The 20,671-nt window shown below is 39.0% G+C and overlaps 2 protein-coding genes across 3 annotated transcripts in view; one reads left to right on the top strand and one right to left on the bottom strand.

Annotated features, from left to right (window-relative positions):
- cdh6 (cadherin 6) overlaps positions 1–20,671 on the top strand; it is a 224,831-nt gene that overhangs the window by 164,011 nt on the left and 40,149 nt on the right. The window lies entirely within an intron of this gene.
- On the bottom strand, positions 433–18,381 carry rnf2 (ring finger protein 2). Of its 2 annotated transcripts, none has more exons than XM_023294284.3 (9): positions 18,293–18,381; positions 10,263–10,359; positions 9,284–9,444; positions 8,903–8,985; positions 5,104–5,236; positions 4,918–5,017; positions 4,581–4,753; positions 2,968–3,157; positions 433–1,939 (listed from the first exon to the last, which is right to left on the bottom strand). In XM_023294284.3, exons 2-9 carry the CDS (start codon positions 10,347–10,349, stop codon positions 1,838–1,840), a joined length of 1,029 nt encoding a protein of 342 aa, XP_023150052.1. In that variant the 5' UTR covers positions 10,350–10,359; positions 18,293–18,381; the 3' UTR covers positions 433–1,837. The 2 variants fall into 2 exon arrangements, with proteins under 2 accessions (XP_023150052.1, XP_054870250.1); XM_055014275.1 differs by lacking the exon at positions 18,293–18,381 and adding an exon at positions 18,154–18,265.

The raw sequence follows: 20,671 nt of genomic DNA, 5'->3' as shown, positions 1-20,671 counted from the left end.
ATTTGAAGGCACATAAACAACACAAAAATGACCACATAGGCCAGGGGTGTTCGTTTTGTGTGTCGTTTTCTTTCAATTTGTGAGTTTTGTCTCACTTGTTTTATATTTTTTGTTGTTTTATTTGTTTTTGTGTCATTTTTTTGTCTAATTTGTGTAATTTTTGATTTTGCTTTTGTCCTTTCGACCCTTTGTAACTTTCATTGTTTCATGTCATTTAATTTTTTGTCATTTTGTTTCTTGCATTTGTAGTTTTGTGTCTCATTTTTATAATATTTTGTCTTGTTGTTTTTTCTCTTTTTTGTTTGACTGTTGTTGTCTTGATCATAAAATAAAATCCTATATCATCAGTTCCAGATAGCTGACTAAATGTTGTGTTCCTTTGTAGACACTGATCTGGAAGTTGTAATGTGGAAATGATAAACTGAGGCTGAATGTTGATGAAACTGAATTTATTTTTCTTCAGAAATTTCAGGTTGTTCATAATGTTTTGTAAAAAGATAATTCCTTAAATGTGAACATTTTCAGGTCAGATTAGGCTGAATGTAAACTAAATGAGTTTGACATTCCTGATATCGGCAAATAAAACAAACCCTGATGATCATAGAGCTGGAGTTCCATCCAGTTTGTTGCTGTTTTGTTGCACTCATGGTTAGTGCCACCATCAGAGCTGTGCCACAACGGAAACAGAAATGTACAAAGAGCTGATTCACGAGGTGGTTTCTGTACATTCCTGCAGTGGAAAGTGTTGGTTTCAGTCTGTTTGATGCCAATTTAGATTTTAAAATCTGTAAGAATTAGATTTTTCTAAACTGCCACTGATTACTTCATGTTAAACACTGAATTCTGTCTGTATACATGTGATCCTAATTCCCCTCTGGGTGATGTCCAACTTAAAACAACACAAATGTTCTTAAATCCCAAAGCCGACGCTGAACAACAAATATATTAATCAGATTCACATTTTTAGATCCCCAAAGAGTCGAGGCTGAATCCTTCTACTTCTTCTTCTGGCAGTTGTGTGATCCAGTAAAGAGACCTTCAGATGAGTTACCAGAAAACACATTTTCAAATTTACAAATCAAGTTTTTAATAGAGTGAAACTTGATTTCAAAGAGGGGAATTCAAGCCACAGACAGACACTGAATAGCAAAATACTTCAATCTGTGAAATTTAAACGATGATCTTTCTGTCTATGAGTCATTTTACAGTTTAAAACACTGACCCAGGTGGTATCTACGTGTACGTCCAGCAGTATTTACATCGTTTGGACACAGCTGGTCTGGTCTCTATCGACTGTAGCGTCACACAAGGAGAGACTCAACATTTTAACTCATTTCTCAGGCCAAAAGCTCCCATTTTAAAGGAGGCTGTAACATATTTAATGAAGTCTGAAACAAGCTAATTCAGAGTGAGGATGGACCCGGGTGTTTGGAGAGAATCTACAGTCTGCTGTACTGACCTGCTACCTTCTACAGAGACACACAGAGAAAGATACAGAGAATATAAAACAGAGTTTTTCTTTTTACAAGAGTCCTTTTTGAGGGCCAAACCAACCCTTCATCTCCTTCAGACACACACTTCCCCTCCTCTGGGTTCTGGTGTATGCAGGTGTAGCCCAGTCCATGTGTTCGCTTCCTACCGCTGAGTGTGTGTGTGTGTGTGTGTGTGTGTGTGTGTGTGTGTGTGTGTGTGTGTGTGTGTGTGTGTGTGTGTGTGTGTGTGTGTGTGTGTGTGTGTGTGTGTGTGTGTGTCTGTGTGTGTGTGTGTGTGTGTGTTTATGTGTGTGTGTGTGTGTGTTTATGTGTGTGTGTGTGTGTGTGTGTGTGTTTATGTGCGTCTACTTGTGTTCTTTAGTGGGAGCAAAGTAGAGCTCCATGGGCTTGTTGACCTTCCAGTACTTTTCGCTGACCAGCTCCAGGGAGAAAGAACCGTTCAGGACCTGTGAAGAGAGTTCAGACATGATGCATCACTTTAGGACAGAAAAATCCATTCGAACCTCTTAGGTTCTGATTTACTTACTGGTGGTGGGACGTGATTTTAAAAAAAGTATCTGATTAATTACAGGCTTTGTAATTAATTAATCGCATTTTTGTCACATAGCAATATTTGACACAATAAGTGAAGTTTTTCAGTTCGATTGTGACGGTGGCATCCGAATATTTATTTTGAGATCCGAATATTCGGAGCCCAGAAACTGCTGTTCAGGCCAGCCCTAATAATTCCACAGTGAAACTTCTGATGTCCACATTTTCAACATTTTTGGGAAATCTTAGAACATTTTTTGGTGGAAAAAAAGAAATGTTAAAAATGTTTCTTAAGAACATTCACAAAAAAATCAACCAAATTCCAGTGAATTTCACTGGATTTTGGTTGATTTTTTTTTTTTTTAAATTATTAATTCTTTATTTCATTTTACAAGTTTTTACACTTACATTCTAAATACAGTGTTCCTGTCAACAGGTCCCCAAGTGCCCACCTCCTCCATCCCAATTTTGGTTGATTTTGTTTGATTTTTATGTGAATGTTCTTAAAGAAAATATTAGAAGTTTTACTGATATATGTGGAATCACTTTAGATATCTTTAGGATTTTTTTGGAAGATTTTTCTCATTTTTTGAAAATATTTACAAGATTTTTCTTGCCAAATTTGGGGGATTTTTTTTAAAATAAAACTTTTAAGGAATTATTCGAATTTTCTTCCTGAAGGTTTTGCAAATTTTTCAGTAATTTGGGGAATTTTTTTGCTGGATTTTTTTTCAAAGAAACAATATTTTTTGGTGCCCGTAAATGAGGACAACAGGAGGGTTAGAAGAGTTATTGTGTTTTTCAGTTTCAGATGCTTTTCTACACAGATCTTTTTCAAATGCAGACACATTGCAGAGTCAGATTAAGGTGACCGGCATTAAAGATTAGAAAACCTACAGCTCTTACAGCAGCTCCCCATCCTGACCCAGGTCTGTGTACTCACAGTGAACTGGTTTCCAGCTGTAGGGATGTAGATGGTGTACTGTTTCTCTGAAGCTGCCTCCACATTAACAGGACTGGCCTCTGCGTTTCTTCTCAGCTCCTCCAGAGCCAGTCGGACGGCCAGGTATTTAGACAGGTGATCCACTGTGGCGTTACCGGACGTCTTGATGTAGCGAGGAACGAACTCCACACTGCAACGATTCCATCAGACACATATATGTATGAGCAGACGGTCGCAACAACTCAACGTGCACAGCTGCCAGATGTGCACGCAGTTATGTATGTTCCTGGCAGCTCTGTATGTTTTGTGTTAATGCATTTGTGCAGGCAAAATTAGGCAGCAAAACAGTTGAGTTATGTTCACTTTGCTGTTTCTTATTATAGAAGATCGCTACTTTTAAACCGACAACTGAATAAGGAAAGTGTGGTTTTACACAGGGGTGTCCAACTCATTTTAGTTCAGGTTCCACATTCAGCCCAGTTTGATCAGAAGTGGGCAGGACCAGTAAAACCACAGCATAATAACCTATAAACAGCCACAACGGCAAATTTTTCTTTTGTTTTACTGCAAAAAAGATCACATTTAAGGAAATTTTTTTATCATGAACAACCTACTTTATGATAAAAATGACAAAAATCAGAAAAAAGACAAACCAACTAAACCACGACAAATTACAAAAATGAGACACAAAACCACAAAAACAAGACACAAAACGACAAAAACGAGACACAAAACGGCAAGAAAAAGACAAAAACAAGACACAAAATGACAAAAATGAGACACAAAATGACAAAAGATTAAACAAATGACACAAAAAAATGACAAAAAAGTTGCAGAGACAAAAAAATGACAAATGACACAAAAAATGACAAAAGGAGGAAACAAAATGAGAAACAATAGACTAACAGCACAAGCAACACAAAAAACCTCACAAAACGACAAAAATGATGCACCAAAGAGTGAATAAAGCAAAACACAAACCGACAAAAAACGCAAGTGAGACAAAAAGGCAACACAAAATAGACAAAAATGAGAAACAAAATGACAAAAGAACAATCAGCAATCTAATATTTTACTTTATGATCACAACAACTTGTCATCGTCTAGAACTTATTCTAAAATTATAGTTTTATCAGTTTACAATTTGCAGTTAACATCTTCTCTGTAATTTTTACTCTTTACAAAGTCGTCCCATGGGCCGGATTGGACAATCTGGAGGGCCGGTTTTGGCCCGCAGGCCGCATGTTTGACACCTCTGATCTAACACCTGGAGTCCATCCTCCAGAGATCACCGGACGGTGGGGGGCGTGGCCGATCTGACAGATTCTCAGAGATCTGTCAGACCGGACACGTGATAAAAAGGACATGTCATCAACATTCATCAACACGTCCTCTGATGCTCTGAAGAAGACTGCAGATGCAGTGGAAACTTGTCAGCAAGATAAAACCATACTTTCCTTATTGAGCTGTCGGTTAAAAAGCAACACTATTCTAAGGCAGCAAAACAGTTTAAAACGATCTATGCATCGCGGCGTTTGTTGTTGAAGTTTGAAATAAAACTGACTATTCGGTCCACAGAGAGCAGAACCAGCTGGGTCTGAGTGTCCGACTACCTGTTGTGACCGTCGTCCTTCTCCATCAGGGTGGGATGAGGCCTGAACACTAGTTCTATTTCGCTGGCACCCCCGTCAATCACAGAGTCCCCGCCCCCGTTCTCTGCAGCGTTATCCATGTCCAAACCGCTGTCGTCGCTCGTCTTAGTGCGCTTGATGCTCGGACCTGCCTCCTGGGAAACCACATTCACTTGGTATTTGTATGAAAGCAACACAAAACTGGACGGCCTCCCTCCCATGTTTGTACATTTTGCCACTTGTTTTGCTTCTTTTCTGAGTTTCAGAATAATACGTCTGTCATGACCAGTGTGATCGTTTGTTGTACTGAACATCTTACCTGGTTGCTGTGGACGGAGGCGTTGCTACAGTGAGAAGAGTCTCCGTTGTCCTCAGCTCCACTTCCATTCTCCACTGTGTGTCTCTTGCCACGCTGCAGTCTGACAAAATAAATGCACATCCAATTTGTTCGAGGAGACTTGAGTTTTATGCGTGCGTTTGCATGATGTGTGTGTTGAGGCTTTACCTGGTCATAGCCTGTATCTTCAGCCCCTCTTCTATGCTGTGGGACAGGGCTTGCTGGTTGTTGTGTTTGCTAATGCGGGCCAAAACTCTCTCCTGGTGGGCTTCGTACTCGTCACGGCTGGGATAAATCTTACCTGAAACAGGATAAATGCAGGGTTTTTATGACCGCTATAAGGCTTAGGCACAGCACCTAGACAAAAGCATTTTTGTGCAGCAGTGCCTAAGCCCAATGAATGGAAAATAACTCAGCTATGAGAGCTCTGTAAAGCTCCGGAGAGAAACGATACTCAAATGGCCTGAAAACAAGACAATATATTTTTCTGGACATTATGCTTGAAGAAACGTGTTGTTTTATATTTAGGTACTAGACAATTAAGTGTCCATTAGACACTTTTTAAATAGAGACATTTCTAGTGTTTACTTCCTGTCCTCCGTCCTGTGGTGTGCTGCATTAGCCACAGACGAAACAAATGAACTGCAAATGAGTTCAGTCTGCAAGGAAAGAATCTGGACTGCAATGAAGAATTATGAGGAAAAAGTATGAGAGGAATCAGGCTGGTTTCTACATCCACGAAGCCAGTGACATCCCTTCTGACAATTTAGAAATCTGACTAGAGAAATGCTGCTACACCATCAAATGGAAGAATCCACAGCTAAAACAACAACCTGTGGAGTTTTGGTTTGTGTGTATATATATATATATATATATATATATATATATATACAGATTTGCCCACAATGATGTAAAAATTACATTAAATGTCAAATAACACCAAATTTTCTTGGTGAAGGACCCCCAAAACTCCACTGTAGCACCAAAGCCCTCCAGAAATCCATGGAAAAATCTCAACAAATGAACATAAAAGACAACTCAGCCCCTCAGTTTTTTTGTTTGGTGTTGCGTTCCTTGTTGCGGGTATGTGAATAGGTAGGGTAGGTTGTGGTTTTCTTCCTGTTTCCTCCCTTGTTCTCTCAGGTTACACCCAGTGGGAGTGGCCAGGTGCACCTGTGGCTCCTTCAATCAGCAGGGGTGGTGAAAAGCTGAGCCGACCTGATCAGCGCTGCTGGTGGGTTCTGTTGGTGTCTAGAGTTCTACTGAAAGCCAAAAGTGTGGTGTTTTGAATTTTGGAGCAGCTTTGTAATAAGCTCGACCTGTGTTGAATTTAGTTTAGTTTTCTTTGTTGTTTTTTGTATATAAATAATATTTTTAATACACAATGCCTGTTTTTTCTTCATACTTGTTACCCTCATCCCCTGGTTCTCGGGGGCGTAACATATTTGGGGGCTCGTCTATTTCTTCTGAAGTACTTGGGAAACTGATCCGTTGATTGTGCCATAGTGTGTAGTTTTTGCTGGTGAGAATTATTTATTTTTTCGGTTTAGCTGTCGCCCCACTCACAGCTTTCCTCAGACTGACAGGTGAGTTTCCAGCTGAGCTACTTCAGCTCCTCCATCGGATTTTGTTATTTTCGGGGTTAATCCCAGGCGGAGTCCAGTCCCTGCTAGGGGGAGGCGTTCAGGGCAGTTCAGCCTTTAAAGTCGCCTCGATCCCGGCATGCTTCAGAAGGTAGACAGGAAGTGTTTCCTCTAAGATTTTTTCAGCAGCGGGGGCTTAAACAAATGACATTTGACTATTTTACTTTTACAACCTATTTATTGAATGGCCTGTTGAAAATGGCTTTTTAAAGGCTGAATGTAAAAATTTAAAATAAATAAAACAATAATATTAAATGAAAAAAACAATAAATAGCCTATGCTTCCCTTTAGGTTTTTCTCCTCTACTCTCTGCTCTGCTTCACTTTGTTCCACTGCTCCTCTCTGTCTAATGATTACATAAAACATTAACGTTACAGAAATATATACAGAAATATGTGAACAAGCGGTTTGACAGCAGCTAAGAAAATGGTTGCAATGCGCTGGAAACCTCCACACACTTTGTCAGTCACACAGTGGCTCCTGACATTTCTTGACATTGTTTACATGGGAGTCTCTACTGCCCACATAAATGAGGCAAGGGAGGTGAATGTGAATATGTGACTCTCAGCAGCGGCAGCGCTAAAGGGTCGGCTGTGATCTGATCAATTCCAATTTATGAGACTGTGTGTGCATCTGTCCAGTACATGTATATATATTCTGAATATAAATGTATGTATGTACTGATTACCTCTGCAACTTAACTCACTCATCAGACTGTCTCACCCACAGGGTTTATTTTTATTTTACTTTTATTATTTGTTAAAAAAAAAAAAAAAATATTCATCCATCCATCCATCCATCCATTATCTATACACCGCTTAATCCTCACTAGGGTCATGGGGGGGCTGGAGTCTATCCCAGCTGACTCAGGTGAAGGCAGGGGACACCCTGGACAGGTCACCAGTCTGTCACAGGGCTACATACAGAGACAAACAATCACTCTCACATTCACACCTACGGGCAATTTAGAATGATCAATTAACCTCAGCATATTTTTGGACTGTGGGAGGAAGCCGGAGTACCCGGAGAAAACCCACGCATGCACAGGGAGAACATGCAAACTCCATGCAGAAAGATCCCGGGAAAGCCGGGACGCGAACCAGGGACCTTCTTGCTGCAAGGCGAAAGTGCTAACCACTACACCACTGTGCAGCCCAAAAATATTCATTCATTTATTTATTTATTTTTGTTATTATATATTTCTTTGGGTGGGGGGGGGGTGCATTTGATGCTTGTTGTATTTTTTTGTTATATTGTTTTTGTTTATCTGTTCCTTATACTCATATAATGCTTATTGTGCAATTTGTCGTGCTGTCCTGTTTATGCCTTGTTGAGCAATAAAAAAAAGTTGATCACAAAAAAGAAATATTTGAACAAGCTCATCTGAAAACGCAGTCAGCTGTTCTTCATGCATGGTGTGTAGATATTAGCTTAATGCTATCAGTAGTTTACTCACCTTAGCGACACTGAGTTGGCACCGGGTCCAATGAACTGAAGCTACCGATATGCTACGTAGCGTTAGCTGGACATCAATATTTAAAGAATGTCTGTTTAACTTGTAGACTCTGAGTTATCTTAAGCTAATAACTTTTCTCCGGTAAGCCGCTGCCCTACTTTCCAAGACGTCACTCCTCTGACTCTCTGACCTGCTGCCTGGATGCTGGATGTGACGTCACTTTAAGGAGTAATTAAAATCATATTAACCCGACGTATCAAAGAGTAGATACTGAGACAGATAGTGATCTGTAGTTTACCTCAGTGCTTTTGAGTACCCGACACAGTGCAGCACTCTGCTGTGAAGGTGGAGACATGCGGCGGTGGGGTATTTGCGACAATAAAACAAAAACTAATTTTGAAGGAGCAGCGGCTAGGATTTAGGAATGGTGGCCCGCCACTCCTAAATGAATGTAGAGGAAACACTGACAGGTCAGAAGAGTCAGGCAGGACTGAAGGAAGTGTGTTGAGTATTGGTGGTGTTGTGCTAAATGTGCGTCATCACGGTAACTGCAGTGATACGGTCCGGTTGTGTGTGACCGGGTGTTGTGACGGGTTGTGTTATCCTGGTTAGCTGTCGTTGGTGAGCACGGCAACGTTTGTGTTGGCTGAGTTTGTGGCTAATCCAACAGTAGATGAATTAGAAAAATGTGGGACACGGGACTTGTTTGTGATCGCTGACCACTATGGATGGTGTTAGTCTCGTCATTGCCCATCAAACAGGAGTTAAAAGCTCAATAAATTGGTAAATGAGGGAGTTTTAACCTTGGTGGTGTTCTGTGACTAAGTTCTGACAGTTTTCAATTTGTATAGATTTGGTGATTACTTACTAATCAGAGCATCAAAATTTGGGTCTGGACGCAACGACCTCTTGGACACCAGCTTCTTACGACAGGTAGGACACTCTTTATTACTGCAAGGACAAGCAGAAGGATCATCAGCTAAAACAGCAGAGCCAATGCATCCATACAAACAACTGTATCAAAAGCATTTTAACTTCTGTCATAAGAAACTTAAATCTAAGTGATAGGGACAATATCTAGAGTCCCAGCAAAAACACTATATAAACTACTATGCTTTTAACTATTTTGTGCTGTAAAAGGTCATTTTTCTATACATTCTACGCTCCAGCATTTCATCATCTACATTACTTCCACCGCGCATTGAGATGAACCTGGATATAGAAGGGGTTCGCCTGGTTAGAAACTCACCCAGATCTCAAAGCTGTGATGATACAATCAGCACAGAAGCGGTGCAGACATTCTTTGGTTGTCATTGTGTTCTTCAACATGTCCAGACAGATCGGACACATGAGTTCGCTGTGCAAGGACCTGGGCGACACTGCTATCTCCAGTCCATCCGTTATAGCCTCCTGTGGCAGCAAGAAACAGATCGAGATGTAGGTCAGCACACACAAATACATCTACATCTTTGGACTGACACTCATGTAGTCGTGTCCGAAACAATTATGACCACAGCTATGGAGGAGATGTCTTTTTGGATGTTGCACATATCTGTGTTAGACACCGCCTCTCCAAAAAAAAAGTCCCCATCTGGATTTAACTGAGCAAATAGGTCAGATCCTTCCACTGGATAATTACTGCAGGGATGACAACACCTTATTTAACCCTAGCTGATGCAGGGAGGAGTAGGGGCATCAGAGGTTAGAAGACAGGCAAAGAGAATCTTTGAGATGTTCTGGAGAAGACTTTGGTTCGACTCCCAGCATTAATACAAGATCTTTGTAGAGCGCCTGCGTTTGGTTCAAAAAAAAAAAAAAAAAGACTGGACTACATTGCCAATCAAGTTCATCTACCAATGAATGGAATGAGGGGAACGCAGCTTTTGCTCTCAACCAAACTAATATCAGTAGCCAATGGGAAGTAGAGTGGGGGCGGATCTTAGTAAGGCGTGAGATCCAGCTGCAGGTGAGTCCATATTGGCAGCTGAGAGTGCAGTATTTAGCCAAGGCTTCTCAGTCGTTGTATAATTTGTGCATGCCTAGTGCGGAATCCGATTACTCGCCAGAATAATCGATAGAATACTCGATTACTAAAATAATCGATAGCTGCAGCCCTAGACAAAACTTTTTAGGTCTAAAAAGCATTTAAAGGCCATGTAGCAGAAAACACACGTGAAACAAACAAAATCAAACTGATGGTGATGCATTATTATGGTATGAAGCGTTACCTGTGGAGTTCTCTGTAGCTCATACAGACTCAGTTCCCAGGTCTTACTGAGGGGTTGAACCCCGTTGGTCTGAACTGTCTGAGTCATCACTGCAAAACTGGAACACAGAAAAAGAAAATTAGATTTTCTTAGAAATCCACGATGCCACAGTGACCTGTGGTGATGATTACTAGTAGGATTTTTTTGTTGTTGTAGATAAACAGTAAATGGATTGCACTTTTCTTCACAGACAAAAAACACTTTCCAATTTGTGTCCACTTTATAACCATCCACACAGACAGCTGCAGAGCAGAAAAGTAGATCACTCCAGTTCTTAGATCGCTACTGGCTTCCTGTCTGCCAGAGAATAGATTTTAAAGTCCTGCTGATGGTTTACTAAGCACTGAATGGTTTCTAGCTGATCTGCTGTCACTTTCTGAACCATGTGGACCTCTGAGGTCTTCAGGTCCTGGTCTGCTTCCAGTCCCTAGAGTTAGAACTAAACATGGTGAATCAGCGTTTACTTTTTATGCTCCACATATCTGGAACAAACTCCCTGAAAGCTGGAGGTCTGAACCTACTCTTCCTGAACTCGAGGCTAGCAGAGCTACAGCTACCGCAGCTAACAAGGTAGCTATCGATGCTAGCACTTTGCAAACCTTCCGGGACATCGTCAGAGAAGTGATTAAGGAAGAGAATGACAATCTGAGAGACGAAATTAAACGATCTATTGATCCCATTTCAACGGGGCTGATTGAATGTCGGGAGAAGTTAGGTGAACATGAGAACGAACTTAACAACCAGGATGCTCGTTTGGTGACTATGGAGGCGAGCTACACGGAGCTACACAACAAATATGACAAACTACTGCTGAAAGTTGACGATCTGGAGAATAGGAGCAGACGATGTAACCTCCGCTTACTGGGGATACCGGAGGGCTTGGAGCGGGGGAACCCGACGAGATTTATTGCTGAGCTACTACACGAAGTCCTCGGTGGTCCCAATGGCCTTGAAAAACCCCCACTCCTTGACAGAGCGCATCGGATGGCTGGCGCCGCTCCGACCGCAGCGGAGGGGAGACGGCCGCGGCCGTTCATCGTATGCGTTCATTACTTCCATGAGAAGGAGCTTATACAGCGGCTTGCCAGAGAGAGGGGCCGTTTGGAGTTTCGAGGAAAGCGGATTTTCATTTTCCCGAACTACAGCGCTGACCTCAATAGACGTCGTGCAGCCTTTAACGAGGTGAAGAAGGCGCTTCGGGAAAAGGGGATCCGCTACGGGCTGCTCTTTCCGGCTCGGCTCCAGGTGACCATCAACGGAGAAAAGAAGGTTTTTGACTCCCCCTCAGATGCGAGGGCCTTCACTATCTCCAATTTTGGGGATGACTAGTAATATTACACCAGGCACGTGGACTTTTTTTGCTTGTTCGGTCTCCCCTAACTTCAGGTGAAAGAAACTAAGGACAATTGGACAGTATTTTTTTCTTTCTTTTCTCCTATTTTTTATTTCTCTTTGCACTATATTGGTGTGTATATATAGAACAGTCAGTGTAAATTACAAACTGTTCGAGTTTACAGTGTTCCTACATGTTCATAATTCATGGGACAGTTTTGTTTCAGAATTCTTCCTTCCACAACGAAAACACAACAGGAAGATGGTTTGGTTTTATTTATCCCTTCCCTGGGATCTTTTGTTAATTGAATACGTATGTGTTCTTATAAAATATTTGTTATTAATATTATGGAGGTTAGATATGCGGATTATTACTACCTTCAGTATTACCTTCATAATTATGGGCCTCTGTAAAGGTGAATGGTACTCCTTGAAGAAGTAGAGAAGCTTCAGGGATTTTGTGTTTGTCATTTGGGGACAACACAAGGGTTGTTTGGGGGGAGATCTATGTGTCGACTGTGTTTTTTTTGTTTGTTTGTTTTTTTTTTTTTGGTTTTTTTCTGTTTTTGGGGGGTTTTGTTTTTTTTTTGCTATTCCTTTACCTATACTTTTGCACAAAGCAGTTACTTTTTATATTGTTTACATTATGACTTTACTGTGGCCTGTAATACTTGTTTTTGAATCTCATAACGGTGACTGCTGCATCCAATAATTTTTCGTCTTTTGTAAATAATGGTTGCCAGGTTAATTTCATCAGCTGGAATGTAAGAGGAATGAATCATCCGATAAAATGCAATAAGATACTTTCTCATCTCCATCATCTTAAGGGAAATGTAGTGTTTCTACAAGAAACACACCTTAAAAATTCAGATCACCAGCGTTTAAAGAGAAGCTGGGTTGGACAAATTTTTCATTCTAAATTTAATTCAAGGGCTCGAGGCACAGCAATTCTCATTGATAAAAATACTCCTTTCATTGTCTCTAACACAATCACTGATTCTAATGGCCGATATATAATTGTGACTGGCTCTCTTTATAATACTCCACTTATTCTGGCAAATATATATGCCCCCAATTGGGACAATCATAAATTTTATTCTGATTTACTACCCCAGGTTGATAGTCACTATTTAATACTTGGAGGGGATATGAATATGGTTATGAACCCTGTGCTGGATCGATCTTCCAATAAGCCTGTTTCAATTTCAAGATCTGCACAAGTCTTACATTCTTATCTAAAGACTTATGGGGCTGTTGATATTTGACGATTTTTAAATCCCTCGACTAAACAATATTCTTTCTTCTCAAGTGTACACCAAACTTACTCTCGCATCGATTACTTCTTTGTTGATCAAAAAATTCTTCAAAAAGTTAAAACATCTAATTACAGTAGCATTGTTATATCTGATCATAGTCCACTCATTTTAGAACTTTTGTTACCAGAAGAACCCCGTGTATACACTTGGCGACTTAACCCTCTCCTCTTATCTGACAATTCATTTGTTGAGTACATTTCCAAACAAATTGATGTCTTTCTGGAAACTAATATGACCCCTGATGTGACTCGTAGTACTATTTGGGAAAGTTTGAAAGCTTTCTTACGAGGTCATATTATATCATATTGCTCCCACAGCAAGAGACAGAAACAAAAACGCTTAACTGAATTGACTGCTTTAATTAAACAGCTAGATGATCAGCACTCCATTAATCCATCCCCAGATCTATTTAAACAAAGAATGGTTCTACAAACTGAATTCAATCTGATTTCTACACAGCATGCGGAGCGGATGATTTTCAAGTCCAGAAGGTTATGGTATGAGCATGGGGAAAGGGAATCTAAGATTTTGGCACACCAATTGCGTAAATCAGAAGCTACACAATATATATTAAAAATTAGAACTCAAGGTGATGTTACTACTGATTCTAAAAAAATTAACGAGACCTTTCAGGCATTCTATTCAAAACTTTACCAATCTGAAACTTTACATTCATCCCAGCTATTTGATCATTTCTTTGACAATTTATCTCTACCAACTTTAAATCAAGCTTTTAGGGACCAGTTGGATGAGAGCATCTCTATTGAAGAAATCAAGTCAGCTATTACCTCGATGCAGGGAGGGAAGTCGCCAGGACCCGATGGATTCCCGGTAGAATTTTTTAAGACTTTTAAGGATAGCCTTGCTCCCTTACTAAGGGACATGTTTATAGAATCTCTTAATGCTGGATGCCTTCCCCCCACGCTACGACATGCAAATATACGGGTTATACTAAAACCAAACAAGGATCCATTAGATTGCTCTTCGTATCGTCCCATATCATTGTTAAATGTAGATTTTAAAATTTTGTCAAAAACTCTTGCTCTACGACTTGAAAGGCATTTACCTTCCTTGACTGCTTCTGATCAAACTGGGTTCATTAAGGGCAGGCATGGTTTATTTAACTTGCGCCGCTTTTTTAACATACTATACACACAATCAACCCCGGTTCCAGAAATAGCTTTATCACTTGATGCTGAAAAGGCGTTTGATCGGGTGGAGTGGGACTACTTGTTCTATAGTCTTAATAGATTCGGTTTTGGACCCAAATTTATTTCTTGGGTGCAACTACTCTATTCTTCTCCCTTAGCTCGAATTAGGACAAATTCTCTTTATTCTCCTTATTTCCCACTCCACCGTGGCACAAGACAGGGATGCCCCCTTTCCCCCCTTCTTTTTGCTTTATCTATAGAGCCTCTAGCTATTAAGTTAAGGACAGATAAAAATGTTAAAGGCATAATTAGAGCGGGCTTTGAGCATAAACTCTCGCTGTATGCCGACGACCTCTTGATGTATGTGTCTGATCCACTTGCCTCTCTTCCTCATGCCCTTGCCACTTTTGATAACTTTGGAAGGATATCGGGTTATAAGATAAACATGCCTAAGAGTGAGTTGCTTAAGATAAACACCAAGGCAAAGAGTATTTCATTTGCTAACTTTCAATTTAAAGTCAAATCAGATAATTTAACCTACTTGGGTATCAAAGTAACTAGTCGATATAAATTACTCTATGAGGACAACTTTGCACCTCTTTTTGAAAAAACAAAAACAGATTTGGAGGGATGGAATAATCTCCCGCTGTCGCTGATTGGCCGAATCAATTCTGTAAAAATAAATATATTACCAAAGTACTTATATTTGTTCCAATGTATTCCACTGTACTTACCAAAAAGGTTCTTTACTGCTGTGGATAAAGTTATTTCAACATTCATTTGGAACGGTAAATCTCCTCGTATACGTAAAGGTTTTATGCAAAGACTTAGACCAGTAGGTGGATTAGCTTTACCAAGCTTTCAACTTTATTATTGGGCAGCCAATATTCGCAATATGCTCTACTGGACTGGTTGTTTAACATTCGAGGCTCCCTCTTGGGTACATATAGAATCATCTAATTGTGGAAGGTCATCTTTGCCTGCATTGTTGTGCTCAGCGCTTCCTTTAGACTTGAACCCTTATAAATGTAATCTTGTTCTTTGTAATTCTTTAAAAATCTGGGTGCAATGTAGAAAGAAATTTGGTTTACAAACCATATCTAGAAAAGCCCCTTTGTGCTCAAATCACATGTTTCCACCCTCTTTAACTGATTCATCATTTAGGATTTGGAGTAACAATGGATTGCGCACTTTAAAAGACTTATTTATTGATGGTGTTTTTGCTTCATTCTCCCAATTAACTGAACAGTTTAATATACCCCGTACACATTTCTTCCGTTATATGCAAATACGTCATTTTATAAATAGTAGATTTAATACCTTTCCTAACTTAACAGAAATAACAACTTTGGATAATATTCTGGATATTGATGTAAACAAGAAAGGGGTGATTAGGGATATATATAGTTTATTGTTAGATTCTCAATCTCCTTCAATGTCTATATTAAAATCACACTGGGAGGAAGATTTAGAAATCACTATATCAGATGACCTCTGGACTTCGATGCTGCACAGAGTACATTCATCCTCCATTTGTGCTAGACATGGACTCATCCAATTTAAGGTTCTCCATCGCTTACACAATTCCAAGGAAAAATTATCCAAATTTTACTCAAATATTGACCCAACGTGTAATCGCTGCAAATCAGATATAGGTTCACTTCTGCACACCTTCTGGACATGTTCAAGTCTCAACAATTACTGGACATCTATCTTTAATACTTTATCCGTTGTATTTAAAATTACTCTTCCTCGATCCGCCCTGACTGCACTTTTTGGAGTCATACCCCCTGACATCTCTATGTCTAAAGTCCACTCAAATGCAATTGCCTTCACTTCTTTACTTGCGCGACGCCTTATACTCTTGAGGTGGAAACAGGAAAGTCCTCCAACTCATGACCAGTGGATCAGTGATGTTATGAGGTTTTTACATCTAGAGAAAATGAGATGCACGCTGAGTGGTTCATTAACCAAGTTTAACAAAACATGGCAACCCTTTTTGAACTACATTGATACTTATAAAATGTACACCATTCCATAGTACTTTCATCCAACCACAGCTCTAAATGTCATTACTTAACTGCTGAAAAACAAACCGACTTAAGTTTTTTTTTTTTTTTTGTATGTGTGTTTCTGTTTGTACCATGTTTTTCATGATGTTATATTTTTACATATTTGTTCGTGTACCTGTCTTAAATGTTGGGGACTGAAAATGTGCAGCTGTAAACATTTTGCATTTTGTATTGATCTAATTTCACACGCTGCCAAAATTCATAAATAAAGTTCCAAAAAAAAATAAATAAATAAAAAAAAAAAAAAGAAAGCTGGAGGTCTGCTCCAACTCTCACTTCTGTTAAATCACAGCTCAAGGCTTTTCTGTTTGCCACTGCTTTCCTATTATAGCTTATTTTAAATTGTTTTAAATGCAAATGGTAATCAGATTTTTTGAGTATATTTCTAATTTTCCTGTTCTTTTCTATGTTTTATTACATTCATCATTTTAATTGTGCTTTTTATGGTTGTCTGATTGTTTCTAATGTTTTCATGTAAAGTACATTTAGTTGCCCTCGTGTATGAAATGTTCTATAACAGGGGTGTCCAACATGGGGCCCGTGGACCAAAAGCAGTCCTCCAGAGGATCCAATCCGGCCCTCAAAGTGTAAAAAATTCCAGAGAAGACATTAACTGCAGATTGTAAATTAGTAAAACTATAAATTTAAAACCATTTCTAGACCATGACAAGTTGTTTCGATCATAAAGTAAAATACTAGATTGTTCATTGTTCTTTTGTGTCATATTTTTGTAATATTTTGTCTTGTTTTTCGTCTGACTTTTGTCATTCGTCTCATGTTTTTGTCGTTTTTTTCTGTTTTTTGTCATTTTGTGTTTCCTTTTTGTCTCACGTGTTTTTTTGTCTCACTTTTGTCATTTTGTGTTTTGCTTTATTTGTTTTGTGTATTATTTGTGTCATTTTGTGTTTTTTTGTCTCGCTTGTGTTGTCTCCTTTTTAGTCATTTTGTTTCTCGCTTTTGCCATTTTTGGTCTCGTTTGTGTAATTGTCTCGTTTTTCCATTTTTTTTTTGTTGCTTTGTAACTTTTTTGTCCGATTTTTTTTGTTTCATTTGTCTCGTTTTTGTGTTGTTTTCTGTCTTGTTTTTGTCTTTTGCATCTCATTTTTGTAATATTTTGTCTCGTTTTTGGGCTTTTTTTTGTCTTTTTGGTAGGATTTTTGTCATTTTGATCATGAAATAAAATCCTATATCATTCAGTTCAATATACCTGTGACTAAATGTTGTGTTCCTTTGTAGACACTCTGTGATCTGGAAGTTGTAATGTGTAAATCATAAACTGACGCATCATATTGCTGAAATTGAATTTATTTTTCTTCAGAAATTTCAGGTTGTTCATGATGTTTTGTATAAAGATAATTCCTTAAATGTGAACATTTTCAGAATGTACTTTTTTGCACTAAAACAAAGGGAAAATTTGGAGTTGTGGTTATTTATAGGATATTATCCTGTGATTTCACTGGTCCACTGGAGCTCAAACTGGACTGGATGTGGAACCTGGACTAAGATGAGTTTGACTCTCCTGGTCTATATAAATACAGCTGCCTTTCCTTGCTAACCTGCACCGCAACCATCAATACATGTCAATAATTAATTCCCTGTGTGCTGTAGCTGCCGATTCGATTCAGACACACAGCTTTTGGCTTTTACCTTAGCTTTTCTTGCAAGCTCAAGGCACGGAGCAGAACCTGACATTAGATTCAGTTTGTTTTTGGTGCTAGCTGATCATAGACGGACCCCGCGCACTGATTTCAAGGGGCTCGGCTAATGCTAACTAGCCACCAGACAGGCTAGTGTAGCGCTAACACTACAGGAAAATAAGCTACAGATAGACAACACACAGGCGTGAGGGACAGCTCATTCGGTTATGGTTAAACAGGGCGAACGATCATGAAAATAGCTGCTTTCTGGAATATTACGGGGGAGTCGTGGATGTAATTCGTCGCTGACTGAGGAAAAAACAACAGATAAAGAGCCGACGCACCAGCCTCCTCAGCTGAACTGTTCGTCCTCAGAGCCTCATTTACGGCGTTTTAACAATCAGAAACTCGCCGGCGATGAGCAAACCCGCAATCAAAAGCGAAATATCCACAGCTGGCGTGAAATATTGTTTCTGGACTTACATTTTCTGTTGTAGGAGCGAGAAGATCCAGCCAGCGCGTTTAGGCGAAGGCAATATGGCGGATGCAAACGAAGCGGTGCAGTCTGGGAAATGGAGGCGCTATGATTGAGGATCGACCCTCCATGGACTGTACAATCTATACAGTATACAGTAGGGGGGCAGAGAGATGTAGCATCTCTCTGCCCCCCTACTCCACCTCCAGGCGTCTAAAATCATCAGAGCAAGTCATTTTAACCCTCGTGTCGTCTTGCGGGTCAAAATTGACCCGTTTTAAAGTTTGAAAATGTGGGAAAAGATTATATTTTCACAGTGAAACTTCTGATGTCCACATTTTCAACATTTTTGGGAAATCTTTGAATATTTTTTGATGGAAAAAAGAAATGTTAAAAATGTTTCTTAAGAACACATTAGAAGTTTTACTGATATATATATGGAATCACTTTAGATATCTTAAGGATTTTTTTGAAGATTTTACTCATTTTTTTTTTTAAATTAAACTTTTAAGGGAAACTTTTAAGGAATTATTGGAATTTTCTTCCTGAAGGTTTTGCAAATTTTCAGAAATTTGGGGAATTTTTTGCTGAGTTTTTGAATTTTTTCAGACAAGGAAATTATATTTTTTGGTGCCCATAAATGAGGACAACAGGAGGGTTAATCTGGTGGCAGCTGAACATGCCTTCATGTCTGAATGCTCACATTTCTGTCAAAGTTGTGACTGAACTCTTACCACTTCAGACTGAATATTATTTCTGTATCAATTTCAATACAAGTCTGACCTGCATCCGGTTGTATTAACGGACAAGCAACAGTACTTCAAGTTGCACAAAGTTATTAATGAAGGATTTTCCCACATTTTAGCACCAATACTTGGTCTAAAACACATGCCAACGTCTTTCCTCTGAGTTTATGAAGCATCAGACAGCAAGAGAGCTTCTCACATTTGCAAATGTGGAACAACAGCACCATTAACTTCATAAATACCTTGTATTTCTAAACCTACACCGACATGGAGGCAGTGCGAGACAGAAGAGGAACTAACATTTAGTTATTTAAAAAAAAAAAAAAGATTACAAATGTAATTGGAAGAAACCTGTGTCATATTTGATGGTTTGTGCTTCAGCTGAGCTGATTGAGGGGACAGCATAAAAGAAAGTATACAAGAACGTGAAAAAATGATTACTTGAGAGGGGTAAAAAATGTGTGGTGGAAAACACTTGAGAAACTAACAATAAATCAATAGCTCAGCCGGATATGACTAAATAAAAACAACTGCAAAATGACAACAAAGGTGCATGAAGTACAAAAAGACACAAAACAAGTCACTGATAGTAAACTACCACAAATGACCACAGATAGTAAAAAAAATAACACAAAAGAAGTAAAATGACCACAAAAAATGCAAAATGATTACAGAAGATGCACAATGACCACAAGGGGGTGCAAAATAACCACAAGTCACCCAAACTGACAGCCAGAGCACAGAAAAGAAGAAGCTTTTTGATGAAGGTGAAACATCTCAAGAACCTAACAGTAAAGTGTAGTTTCTTTTTCCAGAAGCTCCTGGGATCATCATGACCTGAACCACTGAGAATATACACAGACATACACAAAATGACTGATAAAAGATGGAAAACAGAAACAAAAAGAAGAGACACAACATAAATGTAAGAGGATGCAAAAAAAGGGGGCCCAAACAGATGCAAAGTTGTTTTAAGTCTCCTTCAGGATGGATGTTAATGTAGTATAATATTATTAGCTTAACATTAAGCTAGCTAGGTAGTTAGTGCTACAGTGAGGTAGCAGCATAGTGTTGTTAGCTTTACAGCCAGCTAGTTAGCCAGTGCTACAGCAAACGGATATAGCATAACATTTTAGTTTAACATTAAGTCAGCTAGTTAGCCAGGCAACAAGTACTTTAACAAGCTCCTGGAGAATAATGTTATTCGTTTAACAAAAAGTCAGGTAGCTTGCCTTTTATCTAGATATTATAGGTTTTTACTGCTGGTTAGCTGCTATGTTACTGTATTAGATGGTCTTAAACATACTTTATCAGTGATTTTTTTTTTTTTTTTTTTTTTTTTTTTTTTAGTATTTACTATTCAAAGTTACTGCCAATGCAGGAGTATAAACCCTCCCGCTTATATTTCAACATAATACAGAAAAAAATGCTATTTTTGCTCATATATATTTACCGTATAGATAGCAATGTTATTTTTACATTATGTTTGTTGTTGTTCAGTTTTGTTTTTTTTCCCTTGGTTTCCTAGGGAGATTTCAGGGCTCAAGAAATGGACAGCGTTTTTCTAATTATATGGGCACTTCCAAGTAGAACAATCTACTTATTATTATTATTATTATTATTATTATTATTATTTTTATT

Source organism: Amphiprion ocellaris, chromosome 10 (assembly GCF_022539595.1).
Source record: "Amphiprion ocellaris isolate individual 3 ecotype Okinawa chromosome 10, ASM2253959v1, whole genome shotgun sequence".
In the NCBI taxonomy this organism is placed as follows: Eukaryota; Metazoa; Chordata; class Actinopteri; family Pomacentridae; genus Amphiprion; species Amphiprion ocellaris.
The sequence above is the reverse complement of the archived record's forward strand: the minus strand, read 5'-3'. Positions and strand labels throughout refer to the sequence as shown.